General features: G+C 40.7%; 1 protein-coding gene across 3 annotated transcripts in view; it reads left to right on the plus strand.

Moving 5' to 3' along the window:
• cd2ap (CD2-associated protein) overlaps positions 1 to 13,731 on the plus strand; it is a 103,005-nt gene extending 89,274 nt beyond the window's left edge. For 2 of the 3 annotated variants that reach the window (XM_080882920.1, XM_080882922.1), the window contains 5 exons: positions 6,781 to 6,896; positions 7,579 to 7,671; positions 9,954 to 10,132; positions 10,602 to 10,665; positions 12,969 to 13,731. In XM_080882920.1, the coding sequence (XP_080739046.1) occupies positions 6,781 to 6,896; positions 7,579 to 7,671; positions 9,954 to 10,132; positions 10,602 to 10,665; positions 12,969 to 13,010 (494 nt within the window). In that variant the 3' untranslated portion in view covers positions 13,011 to 13,731. The remainder of the gene's footprint in view (positions 1 to 6,780; positions 6,897 to 7,578; positions 7,672 to 9,953; positions 10,133 to 10,601; positions 10,666 to 12,968) is intronic. The other variant, XM_080882921.1, reaches the window with a different exon arrangement.
• The last annotated feature ends 11,679 nt before the right edge of the window (positions 13,732 to 25,410 follow it).

A 25,410-nucleotide genomic window follows, 5' to 3' on the forward strand; every position in this document is an offset into this window, starting at 1 on the left:
GTTCATATTTAAAAACATAATGGATGATTTTTCTTCGTTCACTTTGAACCCAGAGAAACTGCTAAATTGATCGAATAGCTTCAGGAGAGATGGTATTGATTCTGCAAGGTGTGATAGAAACACAACAGTATCGTCAGCGTACATTGCAATTTTGTGTAGCATCTCCCCGATTTTAATACCATGGATCGAGGGATGTGATCTAATTGCTATCGCTAAAGGTTCCATGGCTAGTACAAAAAGCACAGGTGAAATCGGAGACCCTTGCCTGGTGCCTCGAGATAGCTCAAAAGGACTAGAGATGAGATTATTGGTAGATACCATTGCAACCGAATCAGCAAGTAAAATTTCAATCCATCGGCAGAAGTGATCACCAAATCCAAAACGCTTAAGCACCTCAATTAGATAGGGCCATTCAACTCGATCGAACGCCTTCTCCGCGTCGAGTGATAGTATTGCAGTATCAGGTAACTCTTCACATTCGTGGATTATATTGAGAACTCTCCTCACATTGTGGAACCACTGGCGATTTTGAACGAAACCATTTTGATCTCCGTGTATAATGACTGGAAGAGCCCTCTCCAGCCTCATAGCCAAAGCCTTAGCTATGATTTTGGAGTCAGAATTTAACAGCGATATGGGTCTGTAAGAACCGCTTTCGGCTGGCGCTTTGCTCGGTTTTAGAATGAGAGTGATCAGGGCACTACGAAATGTAGCAGGGAGGCGACCTGTTTCATAGGATTCCAAATAAACATCTAATAATGGGGGAATTAATTTTGCTTTAAATAGCTTGTAAATATCTATCGGAAGCCCATCAGGACCCGAAGCCTTACCACCTCTCATGTTCGTAATTGCATCAGAAACGTCATTGAAATTTATTTCTCTCTCCAATTCATTTTTCACATCCTCAGAAATACAGGGAAAGATCAATCTATCCAAGAAAGCATTTTGGCTTACCAGGTCCAGTGGGCTGTCAGATTTATATAGGGTTTTATAATACGAGACAAAGGTGTTATTAATTTCTGTGGGATCTGTGGATAATTCCCCTTGATCGTTCCTAATTATATTAATGGCTCTGTCAGATTCAAGTTTCTTTATCTGCCAAGCTAGTAGTCTACCCGGCTTTTCACCCTGATCATAAAACGTCTGTTTCAATCTTATTAAACCATCTTCAGCTTTAAGCATAGACAGCTCCTCGTATTTAGCTTTAAGGGTCAATAACTCCTGTTTTTTCTGTGTTGAATCATCTATGTTAACTTCTCTCTCTAATTCTCTAATTTTATTGTCTAATTCGTTCATTGTCTGTTTGAATTTGTTAAATTTAGAACTGGTGAAACTTATCATTTGTCCACTAATATATGCCTTAAAAGCTTCCCACCTAACGGCTGCTGTTGTTTGAATTGTATTAATTGAGAAGTAGAGATCAATGTGTTCTCCTACAAATTTCATAAAGTCAGAATCATGTATCCATTTAGGGTGCAAGCGCCACTTGTTTGAGCGGCTATTCACTTGTTCTACCTCATAAAATAGTGATGTTGGGGCATGATCTGACAACACAATGCTGTCATATATACACTTAGTTATATTGGGTAGCAAAGATGAGGAAATTAAAAAATAATCTATTCGGGAGTGGGATTTAAATACTGCTGAATAGCATGAGAATTCCCTTTTATTGGGGTTTTGAATTCTCCATGGATCAGAGGTTCAGATCTTTCAAATATTGTTGTATTTTTTTTCTTGTTTGAGAGTGTGAAGTGTCTATCCCTGATGAGCGGTCAAGCTTCGGGTCCAGAGTACAATTTAAGTCACCTGCCAATATTATCCTACCAGGAAGGGTAGCTATCAATAGTAATAAATTCTCAAAAAATAAAGGGTTATCATCATTAGGGCCATAAACATTAACTAAATTGAAATTCTCTTTCAAGAGAGTTCCTTGAACCACCAAAAATCTGCCAGCTTTATCATAAATAGTGTTATTTACTTGGAAAGGCACTGAATTATGAATTAACACCATAACCCCTCTCGCGTGCGAAGGGCAACAGGATGCTAGCACTTTGCCTGGCCATCTCCTACGTACTTTCACCAGATCCTCTCTGAGTAAATGGGTCTCTTGGATAAACGCTATTGATGACTCAAGTTGTTTAAGCCTGGTAATAACCTGTTTTAGTTTAACCACTTTTACCATTCCTCTCACATTCCAAGAAGTAAATTTAAAAGTCTTATATGAAGTCATCTATTCTTATTAATACAACAGATTGTGCAACATAGTATCTTCATTTGGTTGTTGGTAAACCTTTCAGTATCTCTAACTGTTGTGCTGGGAGTAAACCAGTAAAAAGCAACACGTTGTGAAAAATACAAAAACACAAAGAAATAACACAAAATCTGCCATAAATGAACCCCCTTAGCTGTCAACCTGAACCGGACAGCCCCTCGCCCTACCCCGCCCTCCCCCTGACCTTGGGGTGCAGTTAAGTGCACACGCTGATCCAATGTAAACAAGGGAGCAGCTAGACCAAACCGAGCTGACATGGTCAAACAAAACCAAACCACCTGGACAATTGCGTCTCCTGACGAAAATGTATATCCTACATGAACAAGTATGTATACAATGATCATTACAAACTTTCTTGTAGCATAACTCTCATCCCGGAGAGCCGACTGTATGTCGAACAACCAGTACTCCAAGACACAAATGAAAGCCCAATCAACGAGTGGGCGTGGCTAGTTATCTATAAGGGATAAATAAAATGCCCAATACAACTGAGGAGAACGAAGGAACGGTAAACCAAAGTAAATACAAAAAAGAAAAATACTCTCCCCAAAAAATTCAACAGTAAGGATGAGCGATATTGACCATTAAATCCAACAATTTCAAACTACAGTTGTTATGGGCAGATAGTGAAGGATTCGGCAGTCCCCATCAGATATTCTGCTAGTCCTCTGTATTCTGCAAACCTCGGATGAACTTTTCCGCATCTGCTGGGGTCTCAAAGACATGCGTATGTCCACCAGATGACACTCGTAGCTTCGCCGGGTAAATTAATCCGTAACGTACGTTCATCGCCCTGAGCTGCTGTTTCACCCGGTCGAAGCCCCTCCTCCGTCGGTGGAGATCTGTAGAAAGATCCGGGAAGAACATGACCTCTTGACCCCCGCAGATAACTTTCCCTTTGGCCATAGCCGCCCATATCACCCGAACCTTGTCTTGGAAGTTTAAAAACTTCATGATGAGGACTCTCGGTGAGGGTGGTCGGTTGGGTTGCGTCCGGCCGGGCAACCGGTGAGCTCTTTCGATGAGAGGTTGTCTCGGGAATGTTGCTGGTCCCAGCGCTTCGGGGAGCCACTTCTCTAGGAAAGCCACCGCGTCATGTCCTTCTATTTTCTCCGGCACATTAACTAGTCGTAGTTTGGAACGACGAGAGCGATTTTCGAGGTCCTCGAGTTTGTTCGTGAGGAGAGCCACTTGTTTAACTAGCGCATCTATCTTGCCTTTCTCTGAGTTAATGGCGTCCTCCACGCTGCTAATGCGCATCTCTGCCCCATCCATGCGCACCGAAAAGTCCTGCACATCTCTTTTAACATCTTGGATCGCTGACAGGACCACATCAAGTTTTGTGGAAAAGTCATTTCTGATTCCGTCGAGTATTTGAATAACATCCATGTTATGGGCCATTCCAGTACTCACGTCCAGGAGACTCCCAGGGCTAGCATCACCTGCAGAGTTAGCTTGACTGCTAGCATCAGAGACGTCGTCTTCCTCACTCAGAGAAGAGTGTGCCTTAGATTTATTTTGTGCTTTCTTAGCCGGCATAATGTCGCGGATACACGATAATAACTCGTTACAAGCAATAGTTATCACTGTTGACGCAGTTAAAGGACAGTTTTCAGGAACTTACTAAAATATCGCCAGGAGCTCACAAAAATACGTGTGCCTAGTTCAGCGCCATAACCACGCCCCTCTGAACACAGATTTTAAATTTTTGGTCAGAAAATCACGACTAATTCGTGAAGAGCACCAAAAAAGTGTCACCAAAATACCAACACCATTTATTAAACCAAAGAAAAATAATAATTTAATTTCAGTTCATTTCTGATTTGTTAGTATAGTGCAAAATTAATTAGCTTAAGCTTAAGCTTGTTAGTCTGTATAAGACTTGAATGCTAGGAGGCCAGTCATAAAGGTTTTCTGTTTTGCTTGCTTTTTCCAGGCTATATATTACCTTTATGAGCTATTTGCCAATATATTGGCCAACCCATAAAAATGTAAAAAAAGAAAAAAGATGAGACTGAAGAAACACCCTTCAGTCACATTCTCTGTGTTGATATTCCATAGTGAATCCGCCAGAGGACGCCTTGCAACAATCAGCTGATCTTAGCAATGTTGGGGAGAGCTTAAACAAGTAATCCACGACTTGCTGTGAGAACAAAATAAGCTTATTTTTAGACTGGGTTGTCCTAGCGTTTTAGTAAGAACTCATAAATACCTGTATATTTCTTGTGTCACATGGGTTAGACATTCACTTGGCAAGGAAAAGGTTGCTGATTCACTTTCAGCCAGAGGCGCAAACGTTCTGTGGAGTAGTAGCAGGAAGGACATCCAGCGTAAAACTGCTAGATCAAACATGCACAGCTACCCACTGTGGTGACCCCCTTGTAGCAAAGCAGCAGCTGAAAGTAGCTTTGATCTAATCAGAGGCTTTTAATCTAAAAACAATTCTTCAGGTCGTTTAGTGACTGCAGCTAAGCAGATCTGGAAACAAAAAAAAAAAGAACACAACACAAACAATGATCTTACAAGCAGTTTTATCAGTAAAAGCCTGATATCCATTTTTAACTGCACGTGTATGTTAACTTGACATGAGGTTGTTTACATACAACACAATGAACTACAGGCCAGGAAGAATGGAGTTATTGCTGCATTTAAAGTGAACGGTGAAAAACAGTGAGTACTGTGTAACAGCACTTTGCACCTACTCAGCGGTAAACTGCTGGCTTGAATTGCAGCTGAGATTGAACTTTCATGTTTCATGGGTGTGCGTGACAGACTGGCTTCTGGAGACTTGTCGACTTTTAGCACCTCAGCTGTAGCAAACAGTACCCCTGAGTGAAAGCCATTCAGGTCTGCTCTATTAAATCTATTTCAGGAGTCCTTTCTCTGAGACCTTTCAGCTTCCCTCACGGTTCCTCTGTTTTAAGGTCAATATTGTGTCAAGCACCCCACGTGTTTCTCCAGGGGCCAGACAGGAGGATCAAACAGGAGTTACTTCATCATCCAAAAATATGAAAGCTGCCCCTTGTGTCAGTAGATTTAAGTGTTTAAAGAAGAAATTTTTTACTGTTTTTATTAGTGCTGTCAAAATTAATGTGTTAACGCACATTAATTTGCTATCACGGTCAACGCAATTACAATTTTTAACGCAATTAACACATCTGGAGTGTAGACTGACTCTAAATCCCTGAAATGCTTCTGTCAACGCATTTCGGGCTGTTTGTCCAAGTAGAGTTACTTTCTCACATGCGCAAATGGACAGTTGATCTGGTAGTGATGGGTAGCTGAACCAATCAACTCAGTTTGGAAGATGATAAACACACATTGGCCCTCTGATGGGAAATTTGAGTATTCCAAAAATAACAAGACAGAACAGTCGACCGACAAAGTATTATGCACATTGTGCAAGAAGGAATTTTCTTTTCACCGAAGCACTTCCAGCTTAAAATGTCACATTGACGCAAAGCATGCGTTAGTCGGGGATGCTGCTAGGACTTTGGCTAACGCGTCACCGAGCTTGCGACAAACCATTCACGGAACATCAGGGACTCAGTGAGTCTACCTCGGAATTATTGACTGACGTAATTGCCAAGTGGACTGCAACAAACTGCAGACCTATTAATATCGTTGAGAACGCGCTTTACATAGCTTTGGTTCCTCGTTTCAAGGACTTGAAGTGCCTCCCCAAGAGTAACAGAGAGAGGGTGGATAAACGTTTACAGAGTTTTTTGTTAACATGAATGTTCAAGATGTTCAGTAAACATGTTAATTGCGTATATTTTCCCTTTTTTCTCGAGTCTGTTTGCTAAAGCAAAATGAATTGTGGTTAATATAGAATAAAAATAAATTATATTTAATCGTGATTAATCAAAATTAATCCACAGTAACCCTGTGATGAATCTGATTAAACATTTTAATTGTTTGACAGCTCTTATATATATTATATAAAAGTGTATACTTACCTATTAGTATATAGGTTTTTTAAAAAGTTGTACGTCACATCAGAAAACCTTTAAAAGATTGAAGAAAACTATTCAAATTATCTGAATATAAGCATACATTATTTGTGTTTATTCTGAATTTACTTCATTATATTGCATAAATGTCAGTTACAAGCTTAAATATAAAGTCCAGGCTATTGATCAAGTATTACGATTAATCGCGATTAATTCCAGAAAATTGTGAGATTAATTAAAATTAAATTTTTTAATCTATTGACAGCACTAGTTTTTATATATTCTTTTTATATTTTAGTTGTTTGTTTACCCTTGTGCCTGTGTTTGGCTGATTTCCTGCTTCTGTGTGTGTATTAATGTTGTTAATGAGGCAGAAAATAAACCAAAAGCCAAACTGTTTGTGAGCAGTTACAGTGCATTCAAAGTGAATCAAAGGAAATTATTGAAAGTGTCAGTTCGCTTGTGGATGTTGGGTTTAATCATAGCTGAAATGTTTTGCTAAAAAATAATTCTATTATTTCTCTCGCCTCTTTCTCTCTCATCTGGCTTCAACAGATCTGATGAGTTTTGATGACTTGTCGTCTACCTCGGAGAAGCTCTCTCACCTCACGACCAACCGACCAAAGATGACTGGAAGGAGGCTGCCCACGCAGTTTGGCGGAGGACAATTGGTGAGGATGTGCTCAAGCGCTAACAATCCCCCGCTCCCTTTAAGTTGACACTGACCTTTTTTCTTTTGATTGTTATTATGAGGAGCTGTCTCTCTTACTCTCATCATTCTTACCATCTCATGTTAAAAGTTAGGCTGACGTCTGGTAATATAGTTTCTGCAAGTTGGTCTCTATATTTGTTCCTACGTATTATTTATGTGACAGAAGAAATCTCTTCTTTTCTCTGACAACTTTAGTATACAAGCCTTCACCTGATAGTTAAAGAGATTTCATGAAAACAAAGACAAATGGCTTTAGAACAGCAGTCCTTGTTTTTGCTCAAAGCTGGTGCCTTACAAAGCAAACTGCTGTAGATAGCAGGTGTTTGGCTTTTCCCACATTTGGACCACATTCTTGAATGCAACCAAATACTGTTATCATTAAATTGCCATCAAGGTCTTTATATCAGTTTATTTTGATTTCGGGTGTACATTTGTATCATAGGTTTGGCGTCTTTTCTTTTAAAAATCTAACTTCTTTATACCTGCAGACTCCTTGCAAATCCTACCATGACACTAGAGCTAATAGTGTAGCTGTTAACTGTCATTGACAGATGCAATCGTTTCAGGACTCTGCAGCTTTTCCTGTTTTCCCTGTTTTCCCTGTCACGAGCAGCACATTTTATCCCAACATGATTCCACAGTTTCCATTACAGCCCAACAAGGAAGTGAGTGTGGAGAAAACCTTTAAGATTGATGAAGAAGATGCCAAACCAAAGCTAACAGAAACCAGAAAGGTAATTTAATTTCATGTCTGTTTAGAGGAAACCTTTAGTTTAGTTACAGGTGCCCGCTTAGTGACATAACTGCCTCATGAAATGAAGCAAATAATGAATGGTCTTAGCAGATCTTTGGGTATAAACCTGTGGAAGTGATGGCAGCTGTTGCCAGCGGCGTTGCTGATGGTAGCACAGCAGTGATGGTTTGTGTTGTGTGAATCTGGTAGGAACTAAACAGTATAGCACACTGCCTGCTTATGTTGAAATCAAGTCAGCATGGTACTCCAGTCCACATTGAGGCTTCTAATGTGACATTGTGGACATTGGTCAAAAGTTGTCCGCCATATTGGATGCGATGCAACTGCTGGTTGTTAGGGAAGCAAGTCGTCGCCATCTCATTGGCAGTAGTTTGAGGTTGCTGAGTAAATCAGTTGCAGAGAAGATGCTGCACCAAAAATGAAATGAAAAGGGATTGTCTTTTTCTTTCTTTAGCTGTTTCATTTTTTAAGGCAGACTGTCTCCGTTCTTGGTTTGTGTCACACTTTTCAGTTTCCCTATACCTCAGAGAGCAGGTGGATAATGTTTATGGACAAATCAAAGACGTCTAATCAAACCACAGCTGCAACAAGATTCTAGGGTCCAAAGCAATCATAAGGAGCTTTCTATATATTTTTCCCTAGGAACTGGTGGTGACCACTCTGTAGGCTTTGGTGACTAGCCTTTTATTCACTATGTTGTCACCATGAATGTCACACATCCAAACTAGCAGATAAGCCAACATCACATGGTTAATGCTGACATGCAAAACCATAACACGGATCTTTCAGCCTGGTACAAAAAGGTGTTTTTCGATGCATCCTATAAACCTTCATACCAAATGGACCTCTCAGTCATGTTTGTGGTATTTGGTTTCTTAGTTCATAGATGCTGCTTCACAATCAAGGTTGCAAACATTAGTTGATAACTTGGAACTCCACTCTGGTCTTGCTCCATTACTGATGCCAGTGTTGAATTAATAATCTGCACCTCTCACTGTGAGTAAGAGAATTGAATGTGTCAGGAATCCTCACAGCTTTGTGTACTTTGTTAGTGTTAGTGAAGTGATAAATGAAAACAGGCCCAGAATAAATACAGTAAAATAAATTTAATGTTTTTCACTTTTCCTGTTTGCACACAGATGTGCAGCTGGCAGTAAAGAGCTGAAGTGAATGATATTCAGTCACAGTGTATTACTATGTGTTATTATTGCTTCTAGCTTCTCAAATAAGATCTCTGACCGAGCATGAGAGTGAAAGCAATCAAGTGCACAATCAAAAGGAAGTGGAACATCATTGTTGTTGGCCCTTTTCAGTCATGTTGGCTCACTTTGACCACAGTTTGCAGTTAGATAAAAAACTTTGGGGGGGGAAAAAACGAGTTGAAGCTGTTTGTGATTGGACCGTGGATCGGCTTGTCGTCACCAATACCCAGTCCAGCTTTTGTGGCTCAGTATCTGACCAATACCCAATGCAAGCCTCACATCAGCACATCTGGAGTACATAGCTACATACAGATTCTTTTAAGTGTAACAGTAAAAACAATGTCTTGATTGTATGGTCAGAATAAACCACCATAGTGGAAGTTGTCACACCCGTGTCAAACAAGCTGTTGCTCAGCCCCTGCTACTCCTATTTCTCACCATCACACATTTACAGTTCACATACTCCGATTATTTCCTGACACATTACCTACAGTCTGTTTGTTCATCTTGAGACTTCCATCTGTTTGGTTCCTTTCAAGTCCTCTGCTTTCAGATTTGTCTAATTAAAAGCTAAAGTTATCCCCAAGTTGGCTTTTTAGGGAAAGTTTGGCATGTCACACAATCCTTTTAGCATTACATCACTTTTTCTGAAAACGCTCACTGAATACAAGTAGCTACAAAAAACAGCACTTTGTTATTTTGCTTTAAGTCAGTGTTGTTTACCTACATGAAGACACGAAGTGCGATGGGGTGATAAAGACTGAATATCCCCCTTCACTGGAAAACACATTGTGTAAATCAGCCCCGTGTTTTTCTTCCTACACTGTAGCATTGGATTTAAATTCCTCATCTGCTCTGCTGTCACAGTGGATTTAATTTGAGAGCCTCACCATTAAATTTGCATCACAGATACTTTTCCCTGAGGGTGCAGGTATTATAATGACAAGATAAAAACATCCAATTAAATTTAGTTTTAGATTGGAGGTCAAAACAGACACACAAAAAAGAATTATTGCAGAAAATTCTTGTCTTACATTTTTCTCCTCTCATGTCTTAATAGCCTTCCACAAACACCTTATTGTCACCGTCATTCCACAAGCCTGACTTCGGAGACTTCGGAGCCTCTCTGGGCAGCAAGGCGAAGGTGGAGCATGAGGAGTCGAGCTCCCAGCTGGAGGAGCTGAGGAGCCAGATGAAGGAGCTGCAGCTCACGGTGGAACTGCTCAAGTCCCAGCAAATGTAAGGACACATGAGCCTGATAAGGTTTGAGGGCAGGACAGGAATGGAAAGCTAAAATTGTTCTTCAAGGTTCTGACCTTATAAAATAATAAAACATTATTATAAATAAAACATACATAAATATATGATTTACATCAAATTATTACGCCACTGCCAAACCCAATACCACTGAAATGGTAATGCGTACTCCTGTATCTCTGAATTAGCAATAGCTACCGTTTCTGTCGAGCTGATTTATCGCCTCAAGCATTTTCCAACCATCATTCTCTTTAAAACCATCCTGGCTTTTTATAATAAGTATTATAATATGTGTCTTTTGGATTCTGACGACATTAACTCAAAGTTCATTTGAGGCACTGAAACTGGTTCTGAGGTGTGTTTAAAGGAAGAAAGTGTTTAGATATTTATGATATTCGCTGCTAAGGTAGCCACATGCTAAGGTTGCACATCTCTGTTCGTTTATTTCCAGGAAAGAGATCACTGAGCTTCGAGGAGAGCTGGATGACGAAAGGCAAAAGCGTGTGTCCCTGCAGGTAGTATAGCTCGCAACTGAAACACAGGCTGAGCTGTCCACATTCATTAGACCCATTAGTTTAGACAAATATTGATGCTTTTTGTGCACACGTGAACAGCATCCAGCTCTGTACACTAGTGACTTTCTACTGACTCAGTAATAGAAGTTCTATGTGATCACAGCTGGGACCGTCTAAATGTAACTTATTACATCCACTAAATAATGAGTGAACACATGAATGCATGCAATAATTAGTCATTGTTCATTAATGTCAAGACCTGCTGACAGCAAAACACCAAAGCACTCCAGTCCGTCCGTCTTCATTAAACTCTTCTCATCTGCTGACATCAGTACCAATTGAATATTTTTGCTCAAAGCACATACTGCCTCAGGGTTGAAAGTGCAAAAACAGCATTGTTTCATTTCGCAGTCTATGCGTTGGCATGTGTTGAGTGTCCTTAGTTTATTACCAGCAGCAGATTATTTCCTCTTCCTTCCTGGTCAACACTCACACGTTAATGAAAATCAAAACAATAATAAAAAAAAAAAAAAAAACTGGCTGCATTTACGAGTTTTAAAGATTTCATCCCCACAGCATCATGCACACATGAAGCCTTCGGTTTTTTCCCTTTACACATGTAAAGAAATGTAACTGTTTAATAACACATTAAGCCCTTAAGGGACACACTGCACCAGCTATACACATAACGGTTACTGTCTGTCCTGAGTTGTCCCATCAGCTCATAAAAGCACGAGTGTTGTGCAATGTGTTTGCTAACTCTAAGCTCAGATTATTCAGAGTTGTGTTTATGATTCTTCTCAGCTCCAGTTTGAGCTTCAGATAATGAAAGTAAAGGAGTTTGGGATGGATCAGCATTATTTGGGCCTTTTTTTTCCTGTGCTAATGACAAAAAGCACCTACAATGGACAATGTTTATCGTTAAAACAGGGCGGTTATTCAGCGAACATGTTTAAGTTGCATCGTAGGAACTGTGGGATCCAGGGTTTTGGAGGTGAAAAGAGAACTGTAGTATAACATCTGTGGTGTTTAATCCCACATATTGTGGAATTAAACACCACAGGAATTCTGGGTTTTTCCCCGATCCTGTCAGGAATTCTGCCTTAAACAGACAGGCTCTCTGAGCATGATGTCTGTGAGAGAGACATTAGTAGAGAGGGTTTTTCTGTTAGCTGGTTTCGTTATAAATTTCAGGCTGATGGTTTCACCAGGTGAGCAGCTACCTGATGGATCCTTTTTTTTCTTTCTTAAAAATCAAGTTCTGTGCAGAACGTCAAGAATGAATATTTAAATCATTCACTTAAAATTAAAGAAAGAAAACTGATGACCGAGGATACGCCTCTAGGCTAACTACACTCCCTGACTGTTGAGAACACATTCAGCGTCCATGTGCTGCTCATGTTAAACTGAGAGATTGAAGGTTGGTCCACTCTGCCCGGCCGACCTTTCTGTCTTCAACAGGGCACCAATATAAATTGCATCACAGGAGGAGGGGTCCCCCGCAGAGAGCCCCACGCAGGGTCAGACTCGCATACAGAGAAACATAACTGCAGATTAGTTTAAGCCCCCCTGCAGTTAACTTCAGCTTCCACCTCAGCTTCCTCATCCTCGTCAAAGACGTTGGCCGTGCCGCTCAGGTTTTCCTCCGGCTTGTGCTTTCATTGTCATTCAATTCTCCTAATCCCCACCAGTGGAAAAGCCCCACAGCAGGATGCCACTGTACCTCACAGAGGGATAATGACAATAACTGACTCACAAGCTCAATCTACTCTGGCAAATCGAATATGGCTGCAGCGCCTTTTCAGTGTGATATGGGGCAAAACATTATGACCAATCACTTAATTTGAAGTTATTTTGAATACCTGCACTCTGCGTGACCTCTGGAGGTCTCTGGCATCGGCTCATTCGCGGCATGTCATGTCCTGCAGAGCATGAGCCATAAAATGGGAGAAATCATTGTGAAAGTTACAAATCTGCTCTAACAGTAAGGAGTGTTCCTGGTAAACGGCTGTGGAATTGAACCAATTTGAAATCAGATGACCCTGCATATAAATCTGTGTTTTATAATTTACACTTTCTTTTGAGGATTTTTTTTTTTACTGCCTCTTTCTCCAACAGTACAAACATTGTGCTACATTTGTAGCCTTGATAACATGTTTTTGGCCTCGTTGGAGAGGTGTGCACAGTGTTGTTCCGTTGTTCCTCTCTCTGCATAGCCAAACAGCTACTTCATTGGACACAGTGTAGCTCCATGCATCCCCACCCTACACACCAACTGTAAGAAGTTTATTTTTTCTTCACAGATGGAGATCGAGAAGCTAAAGCGAACCATCCACTCGACGTGAAACTCCTTGATCTAATCAACGGCAGTCCTCGGGGTCAGCTGCTGGCCTGCCCGTCGATCAACAGGAGAGCAGGAGGGCAGCGATGTATGGATGGTCAAATGGAGGGAGAGAGGGTGGAGAAATCCACCCACCTCAAGCACAATCCTTGTTCAGTGATCTACAAAAACAAACAAACTCACTCTCCATATTTGTAAGATTTACATTTTGCACATAAGATTTTTTTCAAGCTAGGTGTAAGTTACAGATGTATATGTTCCTCTCTCTCTCTTTTCTTTCTTTTTTTTTTTTTTTTAACTTTTGCCAATACAAAAAGAAAAAAAACCCGAGGCCTTACTTCAAACTACTGCGCTGGACTCACAACTCTGCTGCTCTGGCTCTTTTCCAATCACTCTGGCGTTCCTTGAACTCCTCAGGGATGCTCCCAGTACTACTGACTTTGTGTAAAGCAGAGGGTGCTCGTTTTCCTTGCCTAATTTCTTTTTGATTTTTATAATGCACAAAAATTTATTTTAAACAGATTTGATTATTTGAGTTTTCATCTTCAGATTAAAATGCGTTTTTCTTTCTTGCACGGCGCCTGTCAGCACAGCACCACCACATGGCTGCAGCGTGTCAGAGCAAGCTCTCGCGTTTCTTTTTTGTTGTCTTTTGATGTTTTCTAGCATTCCTACCCAGAATAACACTACTGTGCCTGTTTCAGAAAAAAAAAAAAAAAAAACAATCTATTAAATGTTTGTAATGGGATCTGGAATATTTGCAGCATGATATTGTATATCTATATTTTTAAATCTACTGACACGCTTAGTCAAATATTATATAGAGGGCCTCTTCTATGCTGGCTCTTCTATTTTTGTGAGAAAAACACAAAAAACTTAGCCAGAGTCATAAAATGCAAGAAAGGCGCGAGGAAGGAGGGACTACATTCTTCTGAAAAGGCAGCCTCATTACGATCATCTCTGCTACTCGCTTGTCTATTCATAGCTCTCTCCCATCCCTGTCATTTCTACCTCCGCCTTCCTTACTCTCATCCATCTTTGTTTCCTGCTAAATCGTCTGGTGTCTTTTTGCTCAGCCGACTACCCCCTCCCTCTTATGTTTAATCTACAACTCCACATTCCAGACACATGGGTTAAACTAACTGGAAGAACATGATGAAGCGGCGAAATTCACTCACGTCCTTTTTTTTTTCTTCCCCCTTTTAATCGTCTGATGATAAAACACTGCTGAAGAATGAGATTATCCTGGTGGAAACTGGTGCGATATGGGTCAACTAGTGTGTTTTTAGCCATGTTAGCATGGATGATGGGTATAAGTGTCATGCAGCTTGATCCGTAATGTTTCAGCAGACTTAAAGTTACATGCATACATACATCCACCAGATTTGCACTACCATGATTTGAACTAGTAGTTGGTTTGTCATGTTTGTCAGTGTATAGTTACAGCACACTGCACTGCCACACCCTAGGCTAAATTTTGTGTTTCCACATTTCCACTTCAAATGCCTGCACAACTTGCCACAGCCATGTTTATCATGCACCAATTAGCCATAACATTAAAACCATTTTCCCAATATTGTGTCACTTCTGCCTGTGCCACCAAAGTGGCACAGAAGAGCTCAGGAGGAGCTCCAGGAAAGACCTGTGGCATCTGGGAGTTGGCGGTGTTCAACGGGTTTCAGATTGGAGAAGTACTTTGAGCACCTCTCATGTGTTTGGTCTATTACAGTAATGATGCCAGAAATCCAACATTTCTTCATAACATGATGGTCAGTGTCGTTCACGTCACCCAGTAGTGGTTTCAATGCAGTGGCTGATTGCTGTATGAGGCATCAAATGAATCAGTCAATTAACTGACTGATGATTAAATTAAGCTTTATAAAGTGAGCAGGGCTGACCACTAGGAGTCTACAATCTGAAAAATTACACATTAGGGGTTTTAAGATGGAGTTAAATAAAGATTAGAAGTTACTGCTTTTTACTGGACATTGAGCAAACAACTGTCGTTAAATCTCAGGCAGTTTCTATAGCTGGAAGTACTGCTACAGTTAAGAAAGGTAACTGGATTTTTCTCACTTGTCATGATGTTTAGGGGTACAGAAATGTAGAGCATGGTATCACTAACGCAGAAGGCCAAACTCAGTCAGTTCTAACTGGAAGCTGAATATATTTGTTCATAGGAGTATATTTCTGCCATAATTTGGGTCCACTTGTTCCTGCAGGGATCATTATAACAAAACATTTTTGTGGAGTTGGGAGGTGCACCATCCATAGTTTCCATGATTCACTGTATGTTTGAGTACACAAATCATCTGAAACCTTTGCACACAGTGTGAAATGGAAATTAAAAACAAAATGTAGAAGAGCGCAAAAACAGCATCAAATGTTGAAACTGAGAACCTTTTTTAAAAGCACTTTATGTCCATGAGTACTTCTTGTAGTTTTGCCTCTGTACACTATCACAGTGGATTTTAAATCAAACAATGATTTTTTTTTAACAAGAGTTTTGGATTATTTGGAATTTCTATGAAGTAAAATTTACATATACAGCTACTAGCCATGCCAGCTCCCATAAACTGTGCACTGATCAAAGAAGAAGAGGTAATGCAACCTAGTAACAAACATGGCCCTTTCTCAGCTTATTTATAATTCATTGCTGGTATCAAATTTAAAAGGAGCTTGTAATTTAAAAAAACAAAACAAAAAACAGATTTCTCAGTTTTAACATTTCATGTATTATATTGTTTCAACAGTTTGCAGCTGATTGCAAATTGGCTGGGATAAATATTGGCACCTTCAAAGATGGATGCAATGGTTCTCAGCTGGAAAAGGTGGAGGATGTCCAGCTCCAGTTTGGGAATGAATGTGCCTCTGTAATGTATTCATGAATGGAGATTAATAAGTTAGTTGGGATGAGGAGCTCAATCATTTGAGAGGGTGCACTGCTCCAAGTAGAAAGGAGGCAGTTGAGGTGTTTTGAGCAGTCGGGCTGATGTCTGTCTTCATACTGCTTACGCTCTAGCTCCATTCTGTAGCCCTGACTCTCACAATGTTCAACAGCTTAACTGAGAAACTGAGAGCAGCACAGTACCAAGTGCATCCACCTCTGGCTTCACTGCAAGTTACAGGGATGTTTAAATTCTGACACTCATAAGTTTTGTTTCCAGGTTAGATGTTCCACATTGTGCTACCACAAGGACAAAAACCTGTTACTGTTGTTTGTATCTTTGTCTTAATGTTGTTGTACATATCTCACAAATGTCTTAAAAAAACCCCCATCTCTTTGTACTTTGAAGTCTTTGCCGGGCCTGATTCTGTGTGCAAATGCTCGACTGGAACTGTCCATGATTGTGTTGGAGAAGAATCTAAGCCCCACAGTGGCCACTTTGATGCTTTGTGATCTGACCTGAGTGGTCATGCACTCACACAATACATGGATTTCTGGCTTTGAACAAGTGTGGCTCTTAATGCAGTGTGGCCAGGCAATAGGCTAATGTGGGAAACAAGAGAGGGGACGTTTTAGGTGATGGCTATTTACGGAACATCTGTAATATGACTTTTGCATATTTTACATTCCAGATTTTGACACCAAGAAAATAAGAAATGTGTGCACATTTATAACATATTTTCAAGTGATTTTGTTTACAAGAGCTGTATCCTTGCATGAGCTGAGATTCTTTGCAAAAATGAATAAACATCATCTTTATTTACTGTCACAGATGCTTCCTTTTTCTTTTTTGTCTCTGCTTTTGAAATTGTATTTCACTTAAAGGTTTGCATGGACCCACAACAATCCTGAGACCTTTTCATGCTTGAGTTCTTTAAAACATTCAGGGAAATATTGAGTGGAAAATATTGACCGCTGACTGAGAGAGAGTCAGTGAGTTTTCTGAGGAAATGCAGCTCCCAGTGAACTTATCCTCAGCTGACAGATTCTGTCTATAATAGTACGTCTGCTCGTGAGTATGTGCGTTTAAATATGCAAGTGTGAACCTGGTGGGTTTAAATAATAGGATATTGTAGACACAAGTGTGGAGTTTTAGAGACGCAGGATAAAAATTTACATTTCTAATGTTGCCTCAAGACATAGACATGAACTTGTGCCGGAGTTCAGAGTCTATGTTAGTTTACGGCTGCTGTCCTTTTGCTGTTGCGAAAATCTAGAAATCCAGGTGCACACAAACTGACTGTCTTTAATTTATTAAGGCCAGCTTGATTCAGAAAAGTACCAGAAGCTCAAACATTTCCATTACATTTCTTATTTTTGTTCATCCATCCAATCTGACACCAGTATATCACATTTGTCACACAATCATCAGACCAAAACAACAAAAAGGTTTAATTCAGGCCTAGTTTGGTTTGCATTCTTCACACTTCTCCTATATCAGGGCTTATTTGGCCATATTATCTAAGTGGTGATATCTATCATACAGGAGAACACTGCAGTGGCTTCCTGCACCTTAATGACGGATATACATACAAGTAACTGACAAGGTTGCAGTGGTGAGCAAAGCAACCATTATGGCTGGTATACTGTCACCTTTAGTCCATCGCACCTTACTGCAGTATTGCCCTAGAGGTGTCTAGTGGCTGGAACTTGGAGTATGAGGATCAGCACTCCTTTCTGGGTTAATAGAGCAGGTCACCTCCTAATCAGAAGGTTAGTGGTTCAATCCCAGTCTGCATGCAAAATATCTTTGGCCAAGATAATAGCCCGAAGTTGCTCTCCGATGTATTTATTGGAGTATTAAGGTGTGTGAATATTAGATAGAAAGCACTTAGAGCATAGATGAAAGTGGTTATGTTAATTGGAAAATGAGGCAAGTTATGTAAAGCGCTATATAAGAACCAGTCCATTTAACATTCACCGCTGAAACAACAAGGCTGATGTGATATTTTCCTCCCAAACCTGGTGTTTAGTGGAGCAAAGCGATTTTACTTCATCCACCCTTGCTAATGGAATACATTGACAACAACTTGCATGCACCCACGTTTCCCTTTTTGCACTGTCACCACTGTGTGTGCCATTAGAGACACCTGGAATAGGCCGCTCCATTGTTTGCTTCCTCAGCAGGTTGCTAACCACCAGGCAGTCTCCTGGTTTGAAGTCGTGCAGTGCGTGGTCAGCTGGAGCAGCGTGTGCATCCTTCACTTGAACCTTTTGAAAGTGCCCAAAACAGCCAGACTCAATAAGCATTTACATCAAAGCCTCAGCCAAGTTGTGACAAGAAATTTTATAAAACTCAAACTCAGAATCACTGTTTTATTTTTTTCTCAAAATAAGGTTTTTATATCTATTTTTTGAAAGTAAGGAGTTGGAAATAACCCACCCTTTTGTCAACAAGAAAGGTGATTTTCTGGCCATGCACTGTTAGGTCACATTCAACCATTTTCAAAATGGCATCAGCATGATACGTACCCGCAGTGTATGAATTTATCTTCAAAATAGAAAATCACTATGTGAGCGTAGGCTGTGCACTATTATGTGTACTGTAGGTGTGATACCTTCAACCTCAGCAGTCAGAAGGACCTCTCCTGCAAGGTATTACCCATCACCCAGTTATGTTGTCCTTGTTGGGGTGCTCTCTAGTCCAGCGCCCCCTTTGATTGCATGGACTACAAATGTTTGAATTATATTGTCATATTCTGGAGCTACCTCTCCCTCTGCCTGTGTGATTGCATCTTCCGGTGTTTGGGCATCTTCTTCCTGCAGCAAGAACTTGATACATGGTTGCCAGGTGGAATCTATTTGTTGATTTCATTGTTCAGATTCACAGGGCAGTCGGTGCCACTGATGAATATGCCAGTCAAACATTCATAATGTATTTCTGGTTAGACGTATAATCCATGCAGCGTCACTATGTGGAAGAAAAGCCTCCAACTCATTAGGGCCGTTATGGTTTCCTTGTATATCTGACTGTTAACATCTTGATCATAATTTTTTTATGAACCTCTCATGTAGGATATTTCCCAGTAACTTTTGCCATGCTGGTGCTAAAGTTTTACCCTTAATTTTAGCACCAGGCACCCTATTTTTGCCATGACTCTCAGTGTGGTTCGTTGGAATCCAAAAGCCTTAGAAATGGCTTTGACTGATAGATGTCAGTGACTTTGTTTCTCATCTATTCTTGAATTTCTTTATATTGTAAAGAATATAACAATATAGCGTTTGTTATATTCTTACCAAACAATATAACGCTAGAGCTATTGTTACTTTTTTTTGCCAACTGTTGTTGTCAGAAGTTTTTATACATTTAATGTATATATTGAAAATATATATATTGTGGTAATTTTTTACACTTTTAATGATTTCTCTGAACATACATATACATATAGTCTCAAACATATACATATATACATACTCCCCCACTAACATTTAGTTAAATGTCCCTAAGCAAATTGCACATCAGCGAGTCGCTTTTGGTAGCTATCATTAAGATTATATTATAATTCTCGCTGCATAGTTGACCTGTTAAATTGGCAGAATTGTTAAAATTTATTTAAACTGGTTTCCTGGTGTAGAGTCAGTTTAGTCCTAAAATTTTCAATTGGGTTGAAGACAGGGGTTTGGGAAGACTATTCTAGAAGCTTAATGTTAGCCTGCTTTATCTATTCCAGAACAAGTTGTGATTAGGAATCACGGTCCTGTTGGGTCTTGTGTATAACTGTACACAACAATTGTGTATAAATTGTGTATAATAATCTAGCTGTTGCTTTGAGATTAAATGGAAGAATCTGAAGATTGTCGTCCTGTTTTATTATTCACCACATTTTGTGCAAAGTACCAGCACCCTGGTAGCAAAACAGCCTAGAGCATGATGCTACCGCATCCGTGCGTGACAGCTGGACAGTGTTGGGAAGGTTACTTTTGAAATGTATTACACTACAGATTAAAAAATACATGCCCCAAAATATATTTTGTAACGCATTCCGTTATGTTACTCAATGAGAGTAACGTATTTTGAATACTTTGGATTACTTAATATATTGTCATGCTTTTTACAACAACCTGAATGTACTATTGCTGTGTGATTTATTTCTATTACTGAAGGCTATTCGCCATAGCAATACCAACTAGATTTTTAAAGCTTAATATAAAATGAGTAACAGTAGGGTGGACATTGAGTAAGGATGCACTTTTTGCAGTTTAGAAAACTATTCTGCGCGTATATAAAACAGGTCAGTGGCTCCGAACTATAAAGGGACTTACTAGCAACTTTGGTAGTGAGAGACAGAGAAAGGTGTTGAAAGGCTGCTCCAATGGAACTTATTGTTTAGGAAGAAAACGTGAACACAGTGTACAGTCGAGTCTTAATAGCTTACTTACAACTGGGCTCGTCAGGCACTCTTTTTGGCTGCAGTGGTTATTATTATATTTACATGCTTCCATCTCCCGCTTCAGGTCGGTCATTTTTTGAAAAATGATTTTTAAGAAATATTTCTTTACGTCATTATGCGGCTGCAAGTAGAGGTGACATGGGCTGTGAGATTGAGAAACAGACATTAGAGTGTGTGAATGTGTTGATTTAGGAGTGGGGGCTTAGAAAACCCAAGGATATTTGGCATGCAGACTAGAGCAGACTGGGATTGAAACAACAACCTTTCGGTTAGTAGGTGACCCGGTTTACTAGCTGAGCTACAGACACCCCGCTCCATGTTTTGTAACCATTTATAGTAATCTGCCTTAGCTAACATAGCAACAAATGTTATGAATATTCGTGAGTGTAAACAATAAAAGCAGCTTGCAAAAGGAAGGAACTTGAAGTGGGTTGGAGGCAACTGCTTCCCTTTCGTGAGAGAAAACTTGAGCTCTTTGTGATCTCATTCCTGAGTGAGTTTTTGTTTATCCAGCAGTATCAGAGGTGAAACTCTGACATTGTCCAAGCCTGTGACCTGGTGGGGCATCACTGTCAGCAGTTATGCAATCCAATAATTTAAGGACAGTTTTAAACATTTTGCTTATAAACCCTAAGTCATATAAAGTCAGTGAAGTCTTCTATACACTTAACTAAATTGAGTCGCTGATTGTATGACAGTAAAAGTACGTAAAGTCTGGGTCACTTCAGAAATTCAGCTGGGAACTGATGATTTATAAATATTCCAGGATCTCTCTCTGGAAAGATTTAAATACTTACGTACAGCATGTAAATTGTTACATTTGTGACCCCTGGTTACACCAGATGGCTAAAAAGGATGTGCCTGTATTTATGTAAAACCATGACCCAAGCTGAGATCACAGGATACAAATCCATTATGCCTTACTTGATGCATCAGTTGATCCTATTTTAGAACAAAGAACAGTGTTCTACTTGTTTGTACATTCAGTGTCATAAATGAGCAGACAATCACTTGAGGCAGCTCGGCATCTACAAAGAGCTTCTTAGAATAAATGTTCTTTGGACTAGCTTTAATTCTTCAGAGGAAGAAAGGTGGTTGATGATGGTTCGATCACGTGTGATTGTTTCCTTGGCAGGAATTGTTGTCCCTTAAACTCAAAAAGAAATCAATTATATCTTTGATATATAAACAACTTATGGAATTAGATGTCCATTGCATTCAGTGGTTAAAATTAGGTTGGTTTGGGAGCGGGAGTTAGGAGTAATCTTTTCAGATCAACAATGGGAGAAAGCAGTATCCAATGTCCGTTATAGTATGTCCTGTGCTAGGTTACAACTTATCCAGTTCAAGGAGGACTAGAACTGCCTAACTTTCAGCACTACTTCTTAGCCAACAGGCTTCAGTTTATCTCAGGATGGCTAAAACACACCCTCTTAGATGAACCTTGGCTAGATGTAGAACAAGCACTCTGCAATAATCTAGAGATCTCAGACCTACCATTTATCAGCTCAAACATCCAACGACATGAATGCTTTAAAAGCATCAACATCAGCTCTTCTCTGACAGCATGGTGGGAGTTTCTAAAATTGACGGCGTCTTCATTAATCCCATGCAAACGTACACCTATTTGGAACAACCCTGACATATTACAAAACAATAATATGATAAACTTTTCAGATTGGAGTGATAAAGGAATCAAATATTTAGAACATATACTAGAAGGAACAGAATTTATTTCATTTGACGGACTAGTTACACAATATGGGATCAACAAGAAAAGATTTTTAGAATATCAACAAATTAAATCCATAGTAAAAAAGAAATTTAAACCGGGTCAAGTTGAACTACAAACACCACCAAGTGTGGTTCAATTTCTTACTCTTAAACCCCCCAAATTACTATCCAAAATATACAGAATGCTTTCTAAAACAGATGAATCAATATCACTTCCTATTGCAAAATGGGAAGCGGATTTATCAGTTAACTTAGACCTAAACTTCTGGTCTCAGATTTGCTTAAAAACCTTTCATCTAATTAGAAATCCCAGTCTTCAATTAATTCAATACAAAATATTACATAGAGTACACTATACAGGTCATCGGATGTTCAAGATGGGCTTTACGTCTACCAACAACTGCTCACACTGCCAAACCAATTCACCGGACAATTATATCCACGCTCTTTGGTTCTGTCCACCAGTTCAGAAGTTTTGGCGCGAGATATGTGAAGACTTATCGAAGTGTCTGAAATGTAACATTCCAACTTCCCCCTTAGTGTGTTTGTTGGGCAGCTTAGATAATGTCACTTCAGAAAAGAATATAGCCCATATGGTTTTCACTGCCCTATGCATAGCCAAGAAAACAGTCCTCATGAACTGGAAAAATAAAAATAATCTTAATTCTAACCAATATAGAAATTATCTATTAGATTACATTAGTCTTGATACAGCCTCTGCCACCACATCAGATCAATTGCTCTGGGCTCCTTTGATCAGCTCCATCACCTAGTGGGGGTGGGGGGTCATAGTTTGGTCCCGCCTTCACTGTTGTGATTGGTGTGGGGGTAGGGACAGGCTTAGGGCGTCGGGGGGTTCCCCGGAGGCATCTTCCTTGGGGGGCTCAACCCGGGGTAGCGGTCATGTCCGGTTAGGGGCTCTGTTGGCTCTCAGGTGACTGTTTCCTCGCGGTTGCGTGCAGCGGGGCTAGGGGAGGGTCTGTGCTGACGGACGTGGGTGACTGCGGTCTGGAGTGTGGAGCCTTCCTGCTGCTGCGGAGTCGGGGCGGTCTGCCTCCCCCCACCGCAGGGAAAAGGGAAACACCACCTGGGTCTGGGTGCAGTTCCCCCCTCCAGGGGCGGGGGCACCTAGACCCGGTTTGTAGAGTACGCTTGGGGAGTGTGATCGTGTGTACAACGTCTCTTTATGTCTGTCTCCACGTTGGTTGAGTGTGGAGTAAGTGCATATGAGAGCATAAGGGTGGGGATGGATGTTTGTGTCTGTGTGTGCCTGTATGTCTGTGTCTATATGTCAGGTTGGGTGTCAGGCGCCACCTCTCTGGGGACATCTCAGGCCCTCCAAGGTTTGGAGGCCTATCTCCCCCTACCACCACTTCCCCTGCCAGTGGCGGACCCCCTCAGACATCGGTGCGTTGGTGGTTCTTTGTGTCCGGGGATGGGCGTCCAGGTACACACCGGCTCACTCCTTGGCGGCCGCTTATCGGGGCCTGGAGCCTGGGGCTCGCTCGGGCCACTTCGGAGGTGGGGTGCCCCCGGCCTCTCGGCCTGGGGCTCGGTCACTCAGGCGCAGCTGGCTGCCGGTGGAGCTCACGGGCGCGTCACTGCAACTCCCCCTGGCTTCTGCTCCGCGGCTGCTGAGTGAGCCCTCATCTGGGACTCTCCTCAGCTCTTTCCGGGACAGTGGCGCAGCTGCCCCTCTGTTGGTCTTCCTTGGTCTCTTGTGTTCTGGGGGCCTCTGGATGTCTGGAGTTTTGATCTCCTCCACACCTGCTTCATGCCCTGGAGGACGGGGCTGTGCCCCCCCCCCCCCCCCCCCCCCCCCACACCCTCTAGCAGATTATTACATGAAGGAACCTTTTAAAAAACAAAAAACAAGCGCGTCCATGCTCACAGGTGTACACACGGGTGATCACACCCACAAACTACACCCTTTTTGCCTCCTACCTCAAAGCACACTGTGTTCTGTTGATCTTATGTGCTGCACAATAATGTTTAATATTTAGTATTTACTGTCATATTCCCATATATCATTGTGATGTTGTTTATTCTATTACTCTTGTTCTCTTCTGCTTGCTTTCTTTTTTCTTTCTCAGCAGGTGATCCAGGTGATTGATATATGCATTTTTTTTCTCTGCCCGTTCTGTTGGTTTTTGTCTTTTGCCCTTCTCCCCCGTCCCTCTTCTCAGCTGTTTCTCTTTCCCTCTTTCTTTCTCCCCTTCTTTCCCCCAGTCAAGTCTGTCCCGTATTCAGTAAGTGAAAATAAAATAAACAATAAAAGGTGAATCAAATGGACCATTACGGCAAGGCTGGGATGGTCAGTTTGGTAAAGTAAATCCGTTGGGCATCTTTCTTTGCCTTTAGACAACAATTCTGATGGCAAAGAGCCAAACGGGACAGGCCAAAAAAAAAAAAACAACTTATCCAGTTCAAGGCATTGTACAGGGTTTAATATTCGAAGTCTCGTCTGTCTGAGATTTACCCACAAGTGGTGGATCAGTGTGAGAGATGTCATGCAACCCCATGTGACCTGAGTCACATGTTTTTTCTTTGACCTAGACTCCGTGGCTTCTAGAGTCAGTACGGTACTCAGTTATTCTTTCCAAGGCTCTTGGGACTCAGGTCTGCATGGACCCTTTTTTGGCTATTTTGGGGCTTCCAGTTAATACTGGTCTAACTAACCCTACACACTTCAAAATATTAGCCTTTACATCACTTTTTGGCCAGATGTTGTATCTTGCTCCTTTGGAAATCTTCAAAGCCACCTTCAGTTTCTTTTGGGTTTTGAGATGTGATGTCATTTCTTAAATTGAAAAAGATAGGCCTAGCGACAAAGGCCAAATATGGAGAATTTTATCGAATCTGGGGCCCCTTGTAAACCATTGCAAGTCATTAAACGTTTTACCAGCTGATTGATATTATCACACCCCCCCCCCCCCCCCTTTTTTTTATATTTTTTTTGTTTTGTCTTGTTTTGTTTTGGGTTTTTTGTTTTTTAATTTTATTTAAGTGTGTGTGTGTGTGTGTGTGTGTGTGTGTGTGTGTGTGTGTGTGTGTGTGTGTGTGTTTTCCTGATCCTTCTTTTTATTGATTAAACATTCATGATAATATAGATTTAGGTTTAAATGACCTCATTTACATTAAGTTGCACAGGAGGACTGTTATGCAACATTAATAACAACATAGTGCACATTTGCTTTGTAAACCTGGCTTACAGCTACAGAATAAATTGTATGCCATCAGGATTAAAATGCAACTTCCTGAAAAGATGATCCAATCTGCAACCAGAATGATCCATGAGGGATTCCCACCAAGATTTTTTTTTTTTTTTTTAC

This window comes from Rhamphochromis sp. 'chilingali' (genome assembly GCF_963969265.1).
Source record: "Rhamphochromis sp. 'chilingali' genome assembly, chromosome: 5".
Classification (NCBI taxonomy): Eukaryota; Metazoa; Chordata; class Actinopteri; order Cichliformes; family Cichlidae; genus Rhamphochromis; species Rhamphochromis sp. 'chilingali'.